The sequence below is a fragment of the Saccopteryx bilineata genome, chromosome 6 (assembly GCF_036850765.1).
Source record: "Saccopteryx bilineata isolate mSacBil1 chromosome 6, mSacBil1_pri_phased_curated, whole genome shotgun sequence".
NCBI classification, from domain to species: Eukaryota; Metazoa; Chordata; class Mammalia; order Chiroptera; family Emballonuridae; genus Saccopteryx; species Saccopteryx bilineata.
This window is the reverse complement of record NC_089495.1, coordinates 4,222,546-4,238,914: the sequence shown is the minus strand read 5'-3', so window position 1 is coordinate 4,238,914 and position 16,369 is coordinate 4,222,546. Positions and strand designations below refer to the sequence as shown.

At 56.2% G+C, this 16,369-nt stretch overlaps 1 protein-coding gene across 2 annotated transcripts in view; it reads right to left on the bottom strand.

Annotated features, from left to right (window-relative positions):
- Positions 1 to 2,817: 2,817 nt before the first annotated feature.
- The window catches only part of MCPH1 (microcephalin 1), a 209,931-nt gene continuing 196,379 nt past the window's right edge, over positions 2,818 to 16,369 (bottom strand). For both annotated transcript variants that reach the window (XM_066234640.1, XM_066234641.1), the window contains one exon: positions 2,818 to 3,213. In XM_066234640.1, the coding sequence (XP_066090737.1) occupies positions 3,158 to 3,213 (56 nt within the window). In that variant the 3' untranslated portion in view covers positions 2,818 to 3,157. The remainder of the gene's footprint in view (positions 3,214 to 16,369) is intronic.

The following is a 16,369-nucleotide window of genomic DNA, read 5'->3' as shown; positions in this document are numbered from 1 at the left end:
GAGTTGGCACCGTCTTTACCAGCCTCCTCCCGAGGCCTGGGTGCTGGGGGGCGTGGCCAGGCCCGGGTGCCCGGGGTGGAGTGACACAGGGCTCCCAGGACAGTTGGCCCGCAGCCTGGAGCTGCTGGGGCACAGGTGCGGGGAGGGACTACCCGTGCGGTGCGTTGTTTTCAAGCCAGAACACGCTTCACGTCCCCTGCATTGCCACCTTGCTTCTCAGAGGGTTATTCTAGAAGCTGGGCTGCTCACCTGTGGACGGACTTGACGTCTGAGAGTGCAGACCACACGGAGGGGACAAGACCGAGGCCGAGCTTGGTGGCACCAGTGTGCCTCTCCTTTATAGGCGACTGACCGGCTGGGTACAGTTTGGCTCCAGGGCATTTCCTCTAGGGGACAGAAGCACCACGGTGGCCAGCGGAGGCCGGACTTCTCCTCACGGGCTCAGTGGCGCCAGTCACCATGGCACAGCGCTCGTTAACCATTGTGCATAAAAGGTACCTTACTGGCCCTGGCCGGTTGGCTCAGCGGTGGAGCGTCAGCCTGGCGTGCAGGAGTCCTGGGTTCGATTCCCGGCCAGGGCACACAGGAGAAGCGCCCATCTGCTTCTCCACCCCTCCCCCTCTCCTTCCTCTCTGTCTCTCTCTTCCTCTCCTGCAGCCAAGGCTCCATTGGAGCTAAGTTGGCCCGGGCACTGAGGATGGCTCTGTGGCCTCTGCCTCAGGCACTAGAATGGCTCTAGTGGCAACAGAGTGACGCCCCAGATGGGCAGAGCATCGCCCCCTGGTGGGCGTGCCGGGTGGATCCCAGTCGGGGGCATGCGGGAGTCTGACTGTCTCCCCGTTTCCAACTTCAGAAAAATACAAAAAAAAAAAAAAAAAGGTACCTTACTGCCCGATTGGACTGGTGTGCTTCACATCCAGTATACGACGTGTTATAAAGATCTCAGAGCCTAACCAAGACACTCAGGGGAGAGACTGTTCTCTGTAATAAAAGTTTAAACTGATTTCGACACTTTTTTTAACAAATGAGGGATAAAGGTCTGTTCCTCTGAATTATGATCGTTACCAATACGCAGTCTGTGGGCAGCAGGCATGTCAGGGCTTCTTGGAAATGCGTTCTGGCAGCAGGGCAGCGGGGGGTGGGGGAGTGGGGGGTCTCAGACGCAAAGCCCCTCACACGAGCAAACGTGTGACACAATAAAATGGCACTGTCCCTGGGGCGGTGCCCTGTCTTCACATTCTGTCCCTGAGAACGTCCCGTCACTGCAGTGGAGTGTGGGTGGACAGGCGTGGGTGGACAGGCGTGCGGTCACTCGAGGCGTGGGCACAGGCGTGTGTGGACAGGCGTGCGGTCACTCAAGGCGTGGGTGGACAGGCATGGGATCATTCGAGGTGTGGGCACAGGTGTGAGTGGACAGGCGTGGGATCACTCGAGGCGTGGGGACAGGCGTGCGTGGACAGGCATGCGGTTACTCGAGGCGTGGGTGGACAGGCGTGGGGTCACTCGAGGCGTGGGCACAGGCGTGCGTGGACAGGCGTGGGGTCACTCGAGGCGTGGGTGGACAGGCATGGGGTCACTCAAGGCGTGGGTGGACAGGCGTGGGGTCACTCGAGGTGTGGAGACAGGCGTGCGTGGACAGGCATGCGGTCACTCGAGGCGTGGGTGGACAGGCGTGGGGTCACTCGAGGCGTAGGGACAGGCGTGTGTGGACAGGCGTGCGGTCACTCGAGGCGTGGGCACAGGCGTGCGTGGACAGGTGTGGGGTCACTCGAGGCGTGGGCACAGGGGTGGGTGGACAGGCATGCGGTCACTTGAGGCGTGGGCACAGGCGTGGGTGGACAGGCGTGCGGTCACTCGAGTCGTGGGGACAGGCGTGCGTAGGCACAGGTGTGGGTGGACAGGTGTGCGGTCACTCGAGCCGTGGGCACAGGCGTGGGTGGACAGGCATGCGGTCACTTGAGGCGTGGGCACAGGCGTGGGTGGACAGGCGTGCGGTCACTCGAGTCGTGGGCACAGGCGTGGGTGGACAGGCATGCGGTCACTTGAGGCATGGGCACAGGCGTGGGTGGACAGGTGTGGGGTCACTCGAGGCGTAGACACAGGTGTGGGTGGACAGGCGTGGGTGGACAGGCGTGCGGTCACTCGAGGCGTGGGCACAGGCGTGGGTGGACAGGCGTGCGGTCACTCGAGGCATGGGGACAGGCGTGGGTGGACAGGCGTGCGGTCACTCGAGTCGTGGGGACAGGCGTGGGCGGACAGGCGTGCGGTCACTCGAGGTGTGGGCACAGGCGTGGGCGGACAGGCGTGCGGTCACTCGAGGTGTGGGCACAGGCGTGGGCGGACAGGCGTGCGGTCACTCGAGGCGTAGACACAGGTGTGGGTGGACAGGCGTGGGTGGACAGGTGTGCGGTCACTCGAGGCATGGGGACAGGCGTGGGTGGACAGGCGTGCGGTCACTCGAGGCATGGGGACAGGCGTGGGTGGACAGGCGTGCGGTCACTCGAGGCATGGGGACAGGCGTGGGTGGACAGGCGTGCGGTCACTCGAGTCGTGGGGACAGGCGTGCGTAGGCACAGGTGTGGGTGGACAGGCGTGCGGTCACTCGAGGCGTGGGCACAGGCGTGGGTGGACAGGTGTGCGGTCACTCGAGGCGTGGGCACAGGCGTGGGTGGACAGGCGTGCGGTCACTCGAGGCGTGGGCACAGGCGTGGGTGGACAGGCGTGCGGTCACTCGAGGTGTGGGCACAGGCGTGGGTGGACAGGCGTGCGGTCACTCGAGGTGTGGGCACAGGCGTGGGTGGACAGGCATGCGGTCACTCGAGGCGTGGGCACAGGCGTGGGTGGACAGGCGTGCGGTCACTCGAGGCGTGGGCACAGGCGTGGGTGGACAGGCGTGCGGTCACTCGAGGTGTGGGCACAGGCGTGGGTGGACAGGCGTGCGGTCACTCGAGGCGTGGGCACAGGCGTGGGTGGACAGGCGTGCGGTCACTCGAGGCGTGGGCACAGGCGTGGGTGGACAGGCGTGCGGTCACTCGAGGCGTGGGCACCGGCGTGGGTGGACAGGCGTGCGGTCACTCGAGGCGTGGGCACAGGCGTGGGTGGACAGGCGTGCGGTCACTCGAGGCGTGGGCACAGGTGTGGGTGGACAGGCGTGTGGTCACTGTGGCAGCAGGTAGTCCTCAGGGGCACAGACCCGGTGCTGAGTGATGGAGTCTAGAGCAGAGAAGAGCAGTGAGGAGTTGACAATGGACAGCTGGCTGCACAGTGAAATCACCTTCTCATATACACATGAAAACCTGTTGTAAAATCTTAAAAGGTCTAGAGCTGCATTTTCCATCTCTCCACATGTCCATGAGGACATGAAAACAAAATAATATGAAATGAAATACCCTGGCCGGGTGGCTCAGTGGTAGAGTGCTGGCCTGGTGTGTGAATGACCCAGGTTTGATCCCCGGCCAGGGCACACAGGAGAAGTGTCCATCTGCTTCTCCACCTCTCCCCCCTACCCTGCCGCAGCCATGGCTCGATTGGTGTGAGTCGGCCCCAGGCAGTGAGGATGGCTCCATGCCCTCCACCCCAGGTACTAAGCAGAGCTCGGCTGCTGAGCAGCGGAGCAACACCCCAGTGGGCAGAGCATCGCCTCCTAGTGGGCAGGCTGGGTGGATCCCGGTTGAGGCGCATGCGGGAATCTGTCTCTGCCTCCCTTCCTCTCACTAAAAAAAAAAAAAAAAAAAAAAAATTCAGTTCCTCAGTCATGCTAGCCACATTTCAAGTGCTCAGTGGGCACACACCCTGTTGGACATGGTGCACTGGCTCTGGCACCAGGCAGAGCGGGCCATGAGACAGGGCAGTGGCACCAGGCAGAGCGGGCCATGAGACAGGGCAGTGGCACCAGGCAGAGCGGGCCATGAGACAGGGCAGTGGCACCAGGCAGAGGGGCCATGGGACAGGGCGGTGGCACCAGGCAGAGGGGCCATGGGACAGGGCGGTGGCACCAGGGAGAGGGGCCATGAGACAGGGCAGTGGCACCAGGCAGAGGGGCCATGAGACAGGGCGGTGGCACCAGGCAGAGGGGCCATGGGACAGGGCGGTGGCACCAGGCAGAGGGGCCATGGGACAGGGCGGTGGCACCAGGCAGAGGGGCCATGGGACAGGGCAGTGGCACCAGGCAGAGGGGCCATGAGACAGGGCAGTGGCACCAGGCAGAGGGGCCATGAGACAGGGCAGTGGCACCAGGCAGAGCGGGCCATGAGACAGGGCAGTGGCACCAGGCAGAGGGGCCATGGGACAGGGCAGTGGCACCAGGCAGAGCGGGCCATGAGACAGGGCGGTGGCACCAGGCAGAGGGGCCATGGGACAGGGCAGAGGTCGGCCTGAACTCCAGCCTCGGTGAGAGCAGGCACGCCTTGGCACAGGCAGAGCGTGAACACACGCACACGCACGTCTGGGTCCCGACGGGAGCTCTGCGCTCCAGCCCGGCACCCTGTCCCCCGCTGAGGACCTCACGCGGAGCTCGGAGGGTTGCCGTGCTTTCTAAAGCACAGGCCTCGGTGCTTCTGTGGAGAAGCGGACCCGTCCCCCGTCTGATACTGTTATTTCATGAAGATCACAAGAAGTCACCTGGTCCAGCCCATCAGCACTGACTGAGTTACAAACTCAGTTAAGCTTTCTGATCGCCCCTCTCCTCCGGAGGGGCGAGCTGACCGTATCTGAGGGCCCTGAAGAAGTCACGATGGCCAGCGGTGAAGACGACGGCTATGATGGCCAGAGGGACGAATAAGGACAATGTGTCTACTCTCCGAATACAGGGGAAAACGGTTCATTCTAGTTGCAGCTCAGGACAGAGTCAGGATTTATTCGTCACCTTCTGAACACAGATTCTCTCCCACACAGGAGCGCTGAGCTGCCCGGTGAACCACAGAAGGGAGGGGCACTCACATCGGCCACACAGACACTCCAGATTTATGATTACCAGTACAGAACAAGTTTTCAGTATGATGCATTCCACTCAGCTCCACAGCACAGTGAAGGAGGTACTATTAGGACTTACATGTTACTACTAGTCCCTTTATTTGTGACACATTTTTATATCATATCTCAGTTTGTCACTGGCTGCTTGATTTTTCTATGAACACTGCTGCGTGTAAAACTTTTTGTTTTGTGTACTTAAATTATATCACTCTTTCCTTGTATTGCATCTGGACTTTGAACCGCGGGTAGAAAGCCTTCCCTCGCCTCATCAGTAGGTCAGCGCTCCCTTCTCCAGGTGGTAAACCGCCGTGAAGTCATTAAGGAAGGGTAGCAGGATTCTAGGACTTTATGTATTTCTCTATTATTTGAATTTTTTGACTATCAAATTAAATGTCACTCCATGTATTCATGCATCTATATATCCATCCATCCATCCATCCATCCACCCACCCAGGTTTAGATTCAACCACCACCACCACCAGAAGCCTACACAGAACCTCACGACCAGGTCTGGGCTGGCCCCTCACCGCTCGCCCGGTGTGCCCGTGCCGGCGCTGCCTGAGGAGGGGACCTCTGTCCGAGACCGGACTTGTGAGGACCGGCACCAAGGGCCACGTGGGCTGGGGCCGCGGGCGTCGTGACCGACAGAAGACCATCTGGCCACCAGGACGGCCACATCTGGGGAGCCCCTCGCTGTTCCTCGTTCCCAGCTGCACACACACATGAGCAGTGATTTCTATCCAAGTTCATTTGGCATCTGGAGATGGCCACATCTCCAAATTCCAGTGTTACCTCATTCGAGTAATCCTCAAACACCCCATAAACCGTAAGCCCAGGACAGATGTCAGAGCAATGCCGGGCCTGTGGGGGGAGGAACAGCACGGGCGGCTCCCGTGGAATTTAAATTGGGAAAAAAAAAGTTTTGAGTGTGTGTTTTTGACAAGGCTGTTTAGCAGGGCTTGGCACGCACCAGCCACACTTCTGTGTGGTCCCACTGTTGGGACACAGAGCGTACACGCTGCCACGCTAACTTCTACAGCGTGGGGCATGCCACTCGACTGCACTAAACCTCCAAGTGTGCACAGCCATGCGGCCAATGGCACAGTGTGCAGAGGTCAAGGGCATTCAAGGCCCTATCAGGAGCTTCCTTTTAGCTTCTCGACACAGGCCATGACCCTCAAGGCTGGGAGAAACATCCGAGGCCAGGTTGCCAGGTACCCTGTGAGTTAAGGAGTCACCTCTCCTTCTCTGTGGAACGGGGTCAACCAGCCCCAGCAGCACTTGGGGCCCATGTGGCCGACCCACTTCCTCTGCTTCAAATCCTGCAGGGACGTGCCTGAACTCTTAGAACAGAACCGGGCAGCTCCACACTGTCTGTGGGGCCCAGGGGGGGCAGTCTCTGGGTGCTTCTCCGCTGTCACCTCCTACCACGCTGTCCCTTCTCCCGGGTTTCAGCCACTCTGGACGTCCTGTCTCTCCTGGACGCTCACCCTTGACCTTAAGGGTTCCCTGGGCCTGACGGTCAGTCCCTTAGCTCTCACGCACCCATCCTTCTGTTCATCCTCTGGTTCTGACCTCAAACACAGCTCCTCGAACAGGAGCCCATCTCGCTGTCTCTCGATACAATACTGTTTTATTCGTAGCATTTTTCACAGTCAGGATGTCTACAGTCATGCCGCCTGTCTTCTTTAGAACACAAGTCCCCCAGGGCCCGACGCATCTCCCTTGTCAACCCCCATTCCGGCCGTGCCTAGGACGGGCTGATGCGGGATGGGTGCTCGGTAAGAGCCCACGTGGTGTGCGTGAAGGAGACAGTTTGGTCCTAATAGTGCTGTGGTTCTCAACATCTGTTTCTGCTCTGATGTTTTGCTGGAGACATCCATAAAGCTGTACTTTCCCAAGGGCACCCCCGAAATTTGGCCATGTCACAGACCAGAGAGCCCGTGCTTTAAGTGGTTCCTCACACATTGACTTTCGTTTCCCACCCGAGAAATGTGATAAAATGGTATTATCACATCAGGGCTAGACTTGAATTCACTGCTACTTACTGTTTTGTGGTTACATTTTATATTTATTGGGCTTAAGAATGCTAATGATCTTAGAAATCTTGCTGAATCAGTTATTACTGTTTCTTGTTTCTCAGATTTTTCTATGTAGGTAACTGTATTCTGTGACAATCAGATGGCTCCTACCTTCCTTTATAATTCTTATACTTTGTTTCAGTTTCTTCTTTTATCCCCTTAACTAGAAACTCCAGAACAAGGTTGACAAGTAAGGGCTGTTGTGGCCACATGTATTTTGTACCTGACTGAAACCTTAAACTGTTTTCACCATTAAATAAAATATACATTGAGCTTTTAGAGATAACTCCTTGCCAGGTTCTGAAAGTTCTCTTCTATTTCTAGTTTATAAAGATTTTTTTTTAAGATTTATTTATTTATTTATTTATTTATAGAGACAGAGAGAGAGAGAGGGATAGATAGGGACAGACAGGAATGGAAAGAGATGAGAAGCGTCAATCATCAGTTTTTTGTTGTGACACCTTAGTTGTTCATTGATTGCTTTCTCATATGTGCCTTGACCGGGGGCTACAGCAGACCGAGTAACCTCTTGCTCGAGCCAGAGACCTTGGGTCCAAGCTGGTGAGCTTTGCTCAAACCAGATGAGCCCACGCTCATGTTGGCGACCTTGGGGTCTCAAACCTGGCTCCTCTGCATCACAGTCAGACGCTCTATCCACTGTGCCACCACCTGGTCAGGCTATAAAGATTTTTTTAAAAGTTGTGAATGAGTGTTAGATTTTCCCTAATGTTTCTTAACATCTACTGAGAAAACTAATGAATTAGAAGAAAAAGATTTAATGATACTGATTTGCCCTTAATTCTTAGGTTAAACTCTACTTGGTTACATGTTTTCTAACATACTGCTAGACTCAATTCAATACTTTTTTTATCTATGTTCAGAAATGAGTCTGGGCTATAACTAAAAAAAAAAAAAAGTAGGTCATGGTAACACTAACCTTGTAAAACGAGGTGAACAGCTTCCTTCTTTTTCTCTTGAATAATTGGTAATGTTAGGTAAAAGTTATTAAAACTAGAGGAAGTGTCTTAAAACATTTTTTGTGTGTGCAGTAGTAAGACAGACATGACCATTGTAACCATTTTAAAGTGTACAATTCAGTGGCATTAAACACATTCACAATGCTGCACAATTGTCACCAATATTCATTTCCAGAGCTTCCTCACAATCCCAAACAGAATCTCTGTACCATTAAGCCAGTGGTTTTTAGCCTTTCTCATCTCACGGCACACGTAAATTATGACTCCAATTCTGCACACACGTACAAAGAAGGTCGGTGGTTCTGATTCGTTCACACCGACCGGACGGCTGTTGTGTTGGCTGCTGTCATTTTTCTATTTGACAGTCTAAGGACAGAGGTCAGTGCCCCTGACTACATAGGTACTGCCTGTTTTAAATATCCGGAGGCACCGGTTGAACACTGCTGCACTAAACAGTAACTTTCCATCTCCATCCCCTCCTCCCAGACCCTGGTGACCTATCAGTTTCTCTCTGTGAATTTGCCTGTTCTAGGTAGCTCCTAAGTGGACTCAGGCTCATCTCACTTACTGTATGTTGTCAAGGTCCACCCGTGTTGTTTCATGTATCAGAATATACTTCCTTTTGAAGCTGAGTAATGTTTCCTTGTACATGGATACACTGCTCTTTGTTTATCATTCTCCCACTGACAGACACTTGGTTGCTCACAGCTTCTGGCTGTTGTGAATCCTGCTGTATGAACACGAGTGTACAAACACTTGAGTCCCTGCCCTCGATTCCGCTGGATGTGTATCTGGAGGTGGACTGCCAGGTCATAGGGTCATTCTCTTTTTTCCATTTTCCAAGGAACGGACAGTTTTCCACAGTGGCCGCACCCGGTTTACATTCCCACCAACAGTTCCGAGGTTCCCATCCCCCCCTCCCCCACACTTGTTATTTTCTAGGGATTTTTGTTTGTTCGAATGGGTAGTAGCCAGTGAATGAACCTCAGGTGGCTTCTCGCTGTGGTTTCGACTGGCATTTCCCTAGTGATCAGGGATGGTGGACACCTTCTCATGCGCTTTTGGCCACTTCGAAGAAACGTCTAGTCAAGTCCTCTGCTCATTTTTGAGTCAGGTATTTTTGTTGCCAAGTTGTGGAAGTTCTTTGTATTCTGGGGGATTTTAACCCTGCTCCTTTGCAACCTTTTTCCTCCCAATCCACAGGTTGCCCTTTCCCTTGGCAGGCTGTGTCCTGGACGCACAGAAGTTTCCGTGTCGCTGCAGTCTGAGGTATCTCATTGCACTGTGGTCCCCCACCCTGTGGCTGTCAGAGCGGCGTGCACCTTGAGTCCCGAGTTACGTGGGTCAGCCCCCTCAGGTGTCCCATGGGCAGACCAGCGCGAATCGGGTCTGCGTCCGCGAGGGTCAGGCTGGAGTGGTCAGCCGTGACGCCCCCGCGCCCGGGCGCCTGGCTGTGCTCGCGTGGGTGTCTGCCTGCTGTAACCCTGGGCTTTCCCGGCCCTGGGGTTCGTCCCGACGCCTCCTGTTTGGTGCCCACGGTCTCTGTGGGGAGATGGGAGCCTGGCGCCTCTTGACCACCCTTCTGCGATGTCACCTCGCGCGGGTTTCTTTGGTCAGGTGCGCGGAGGCATACTTTTGATTACAATTCCATTTTTTAAATGCTTGAAATTGTTCAGATCGCCTGTGTCTGAATCTGTTTTGGTAGAAATTATCCCTTTTACCTGTGTGGACAAAGATTGGTGAGAAGTTACCCGTCACGCTCTCTGGGCCGCCTATGTGGACAATGATTGGTGAGAAGTTACCCGTCACGCTCTCTGGGCCGCCTGTGTGGACAATGATTGGTGAGAAGTTACCCGTCACGCTCTCTGGGCCGCCTGTGTGGACAATGATTGGTGAGAAGTTGCCCGTCATGCTCTCTGGGCCGCCTGTGTGGACAATGATTGGTGAGAAGTTACCCGTCACGCTCTCTGGGACGCCTGTGTGGACAATGATTGGTGAGAAGTTACCCGTCACGCTCTCTGGGGACGCCTGTGTGGACAAAGATTGGTGAGAAGTTACCCGTCACGCTCTCTGGGACGCCTGTGTGGACAATGATTGGTGAGAAGTTACCCGTCACGCTCTCTGGGCCGCCTGTGTGGACAATGATTGGTGAGAAGTTGCCCGTCACGCTCTCTGGGCCGCCTGTGTGGACAATGATTGGTGAGAAGTTGCCCGTCACGCTCTCTGGGACGCCTGTGTGGACAATGATTGGTGAGAAGTTACCCGTCACGCTCTCTGGGCCGCCTGTGTGGACAATGATTGGTGAGAAGTTGCCCGTCACGCTCTCTGGGCCGCCTGTGTGGACAATGATTGGTGAGAAGTTACCCGTCACGCTCTCTGGGCCGCCTGTGTGGACAATGATTGGTGAGAAGTTACCCGTCACGCTCTCTGGCCGCTTGCGCATCGCTGTGTCCGCAGCGTAGTGTGGTCTCCGTCCCCGCAGTTCTCTGGACCCCTCCCCCTCTCTTCTTCAGTGTCGTTAGGATCGACTGATTCTTTTCTTTCCCTCTAAAGAAGTATTTTCTTCCCTCTCACGTCTCCTTTACTCTTCTCTTCAATTCTGTTAAACGTGACCCCGTCTTCATGCTGTGCTCCTTCTACATTTGCTGGGATGACTTGAGTGCTCTACGTCCACTCACCTTCAAGCGCCAAGGTTTAACAAAAACTGATCACGACAAAATCAAATGGCTTCAGCCCGCTGCTGTTTTCTCTTCGTGCAAAGTGGAAAAGCTGCGCGTTCTCTCGCTGCGGGTGGGGTGGGCTCGGGTCCCGGTCCCGTGTGGGAGGCCAGCTTTCACCACGCTTGGCGTGAGCGCCGCTGTCAGCGCTGACCACGGGAGGGTCTGCTTCCCAGAGTGGCCTCAGATGGCAATGTCCACTCGCCGTGGGGCTCCGGTCACACACGCAGGTCCCTCAGCTTCCTCAGAACCCGACGGGGGCCGGATAGCAGAAGCACCTTCCCCCACAGTGCTGGGGGCTGGAAGTCGGAGGGGAGGGGTTGGCAGGGTGGGTTCTGGCGAGACCTCGCTCCTGCTCGCAGCCGGCCACCTTCTCTGTGTCCTCACATGGTCTCTCCTGAGTGGGAGTCACGGTGTCTGTTCCTCTTGTTGTGAGGACCCCAGTCCTCTCAGATTAGGGCCCACCCTTACGATACAAGAGAACTGGACGCACCTCTTTAAAGGCCCAATTTTCAAATGCAGTCACGTCCCAAGGTGCTGGGGAATGGGGCCTCAACACTGAAATGTGAGTGTGTGTGTGTGTACGGGGCGGGGCACAGTTCAGTACACAGCACATGCCCTAACACTTTCAGCTCTGGCAGTCAATGTTAACTACCAACGCTCAGACAACCAAGCTATCCTTAGCACCTGGGGCCGATGCTGGAACCAATGTAGCCATGGCTACGGGAGGGGAAGAGAGAGAGAAGGGGGAGAGGGAGGGGAACAGAAGCAGATGATGGCTTCTCCTCTGCGCCCTGACCAGGGATCAAGCCCGGGACCTCCATACGCTGGGCTGATGCTCTGTACATTGAACAAACCAACCAGGGCCCCCAAAATTCAAATTTAAGTATAGTCAATGCACAATTTTATGTTGGTTATCTTAATTTTAGATGTACAATGGAGTGATTCAACATTTTTGTGTCTCACACTGTGATAACTCTACTAATTCTAGTAATCATCTGTCACTGTGCAAGCTTATTACAAGCTTCTCTCCACAGCTGACAGACCGGTGGTCGGAGAACATGACAAGATGTTCAACATCAGTGATCACCAGGGAGAGGAGATGCCCCGCTCACCGCCGAGAAGGGCTGTCAGTAGACGCCAGCAAGTCGGCAGGACGTGGAGAGAAGGGGACCCCCGCCCAGTCACCTTCTGGGGCTCTGTCTCTGTGAGGATGGGGTCAGGGTGTCCTGCAGGGCAGCAGTCCCCCCTCCCCACCTCCCGGTGCCCCCTCCCCCCTCAGCAGGGAGTGCACGGCTCTGTGCCCACTTCCGGATCTGTGTGGACGGAGGCGGTCTTGCAGAACCCCGACCCGATCTCTCTAACCTCGAGGCTCCTGCCTGGCCTTGCTCCCGCAAAACCCCGCCCCTGAGTGTGCGTGTCTCTCCGCCCACCCCGGTCCACTGTCAGGGACACTGATCTGAGAACCCTAAGCTGCAGGCCAAGGCCCCGTGCTATCACAGATCTCCTCCTGAGAACATCGACATGCGGAGACATTCAAACCACATGCTTTTAATAAGGTATAAGGAAATCATGCCTGGGCTCAACTTCTCTCTTTTCTGGCAAGGGTGCTGAGACTGTTACACCATGTTCCCACAATAGCATAAACTGTGTTTCTTATCACTTGAACGAAGCCCAGACAATAAGAGGGCGCCTGGGACTGGAAATCTGTCTTGTGAGCAAGGCCAAACCGACCTTCGACCCTCCTGGTAACACCCAGGGGGATAAGAGGGAACAGGCAGGACCACAGCCCATGAGGTCTCAGAGACGTCCGCGGTGAACGCAGGGGCCTGGGCTCGGCGGGCTGCGCTCTCTCCCCGCCTCCACCGGTCCCTGAAGGCCCCCGGGGCCCTGCTGTCCGGCTGTGAAGTGGGAATTGTATTCCAGAGACTCTGGGGGTGAGCCGGGGGGAGGGGGGCAGGTTCCTGGGAAATGCTGTCACACACAGTCTGCGTTTCCAGCGTCAGGTAGAGGTAACATCTCCCTTCCCAGTGCCGGGAACTGCGCTGGTTTTCCTGTTGACTCCCGTGCACACTCATCCAGGCGCCCAGAAACGCTTCTGCCTCAGAAACCCCCACTCTCCTCCTGCTGGGATGATTCACCCAGCGTCCTGGCCTCTGGGTCCTGCAGTTTCAGGAACAGGGGCTCCGGGGACCGGGCGGGGAACACAGTCACCACGCTCAGACGGCTGCGCTGCCTGCAGCTGGCACCCATGACACCCGCGGACAGGGGGGGCAGCCCGGGGCTCAGGGTCCCCTCCGGAGCCCTACTGGAGATGTCACAAACCCACGCGGCTCTGGGCCAGCGATGAGGGGCATCGGGGAGGGGTGGCTGCCTGGGGGGGCCACACGGTCACCCCAGAGAAGCAGCTGAAGGTTAGAAGGCATTCTTATACCTAGGAGAACCACTTAAGCGGCCAGGGCGGGAGGGGTCCGGGTGTGAGTGCTTCCTCTGCAGACACAGCTGGGGCTCATCGCCCTGTGACCTGGTTCTGTCTGCAGGACAGCGACCCTGTGCATTCCAGGGATACGGGCGAGGGTGCTAGCCCAGCCCGAGTCTCTGCTTTGGAAGGTAATGACAGACCCGGAAGACAATGGCCTGCCCTTCCAGACGCACCTCTCCTCGCCGGGAGCCGACGTCCCAGTTGGAACTGAGTTTATAAACGCTGCGTGTCGCCTTTCAGTCGGTCACACAAAAAACTGATTTTCTTTTAAATCGGTGCTTTCACGCAGTTTTAAAAGTGTTTTACTCCTCACTGTAATTTCACAATATTCTGAGAATAAAAAGGTCTCTAGAAGTGTCAGTAACAAAAGCCAATGGGGAAGGAGAAAGGTGTTTAAAAGACAGAACTCGCCTGACCAGGCAGTGGTGCAGTGGATAGAGCATCAGCCTGGGGTGCAGAAGACCCAGGTTCGAGACCCCGAGGTGCCAGCTTGAGCACGGGCTCATCTGGTTTGAGCAAAGCTCACCAGCTTGGACCCAAGGTCGCTGGCTCAAGCAAGGGGTTACTCGGTCTGCTGAAGGCCCACAGTCAAGGCACATATGAGAAAGCAATCAATGAACAACTAAGATGTCGCAACGAAAAACTGATGATTAATGCTTTTCATCTCTCTCTGTCCCTGTCTATCCCTCTCTCTGTCTCTATTAAAAAAAAAAAAAAAGACAGACCTCTGCTGTGTCACAGGGTTGGCGTGACTGCTCTGCGTGTCAGGGGACACGGTCACCAACAGCCCTGGACAATGCTCACTGGAGCATTCCACGCTCTCCTGGGTCATGCCCTTTGGTCCCACAGGCGGTCAGCATGGCAGAGGTTACTGCCCCATTTTATAGATGGAGCAAAGGAGGTCCAGGAGGCTTCTCTGCCGGGAGAGGAGAAAGGCCCCACACTGGACCGGGGGTCCCGCAGTCTGTGCGTGTGAGCCGAGGCAGAAAAATGAACCTCTGTTTTCCCACAGCGGGAGCTACTGTCCTGCAGCTCAATGCAGGAAGAGAAGAGTATAAACTAGTAAACAGTTGAAAAATACATGGCTTGTCCCCCAAGCCACCAGGCTGGAGGGGACCCAGCGCAGAGGGGGCAGCAGCCGGAGAGTCAGGGGCTCATCATATGGGCATTATTTCTCCACCCCGAGAGCCAAGGAGTCCGGGACACAATACCCGGATGTCGCCAAGGGCACACACAGACGGTGTGGTCAGCGACAAGCCAGAAACAGGACGTGAATTATGAGAGAGGGAAGAGACGGACGCGAGACCCCCATCTCCAGCTCTGAGCCTGCAGCATCCCACAGGGCCTTTCACAGACGGAGCCCCGGGCTCAGGCAGGTGGACAGTCACCCCCAGAGCAGCCCCCGGGAGCGCCTGTGGACAGTCACCCCCAGTGCAGCCCCCGGGAGCACCTGTGGACAGTCACCCCCAGAGCAGCCCCCGGGAGCACCTGTGGACAGTCACCCCCAGAGCAGCCCCCGGGAGCACCTGTGGACAGTCACCCCCAGAGCAGCCCCCGGGAGCGCCTGTGGACAGTCACCCCCAGAGCAGCCCCCGGGAGCACCTGTGGACAGTCACCCCCAGAGCAGCCCCCGGGAGCACCTGTGGACAGTCACCCCCAGAGCAGCCCCCGGGAGCACCTGTGGACAGTCACCCCTAGAGCAGCCCCCGGGAGCACCTGTGGACAGTCACCCCCTGAGCAGCCCCCGGGAGCGCCTGTGGACAGTCACCCCCAGAGCAGCCCCCGGGAGCACCTGTGGACAGTCACCCCCTGAGCAGCCCCCGGGAGCACCTGTGGACAGAAACGCAGAGTGTCCGGGGCACCAGCGTCCGACCAGCATGTGTTGATGTCACCGGGGTGCACAGTCCCATGAGGCCAGCAGGACCACAGTCTGGTCCCCAGTCCGTGTCACTATGATATGTGGCTTTCCTAAGACACAGAGCAACAGCTTCTGTTTCAAAACAAGATGTTTTGAAGATTATATTCTTGGCATTCAGAAGAGAGGAAGCAGTCTCCTGACCTGTGGGATTGTACCTAGTATCAAAGGTTGGGGTTTTTTATTTTTTTCCAGGAAAAGATAAATTACTCTGTATCGGAGAGTAAAAAAAATTATTTTTGATTGGCACACTTTTAAACTATACCAAAGGACAACAATCACTCATTTAAAGGATAGTCACGGAACGTCCGTAGTTACATATGAATGCGATTTAGTAAATTTGGTATCTTCTTATCTGTTTAAGAGCCATGTCCAGGAAGCGGTGGGAAAAGCCAGAGTGTGGGGCTGAGAGAGAAGGCAGAGCGAACAGCAGAGGGAGGGAAGCAGAGACGAGGAGGAGAGGGGGGAGGAGGGCAGTCGGAGGGAACACCTCTCAGATCTCAGGGACCCCCCCCCCCAAGGTGTGCAAAGTGGAGCCATTTAGCGCTGTGGGATGAACAGTGCCCCCTCCCTCAGCCGCCCCACACCCACATGTTGATGTCGCAACACCCAGGACCTCACAACATGACTGAATAAGGGTCTTAAAGAGGCAACTGCATCAGAATGAGGTCACTGAGGTGGGACATAATTCAACACAACCAGTATCTTTTTCTCCTTCTTTCTTCTTTTTCCAAGTGAGAGGAGGGGCGATACAGAGACAGACTTCCGCATGTACCCTGACTGGGATCCACCCGGCAACCCCGTCTGGGGCCGATGCTCTGCCCATCTGGGGCCGGGCTCACAACAGAGTATTTTTAGCACCTGACATGGAGGCTCCATTGAGCCATCCTCGGTGCCCAGGGCCATGCGCTTGAAATGATGGTTGCTTCTCCTGTGTGCCCTGACCAGGAATCGAACCCGGGATTTCCACATGCCAGGCTGACACTCTATCACTGAGCCAACCGGCCAGGGTCATGACTGGTGTCTCTTTAAGAGGAGGACACGAGGCCAGATGTGCACAGAGAACACCACTGGGGGCCATGGGGAGACACCGGCCATCTGTCGGCCAAGGAGAGAGGCCTGCGAGGAATGGGCCTGCCACACTGGGCTCCTGCCTCTGGGGCCGAGAGGTGACGCTCTGTTGTCTGAACGAGCCGGCAGACTGACAGCAGAGCTCAGAGGAGGAA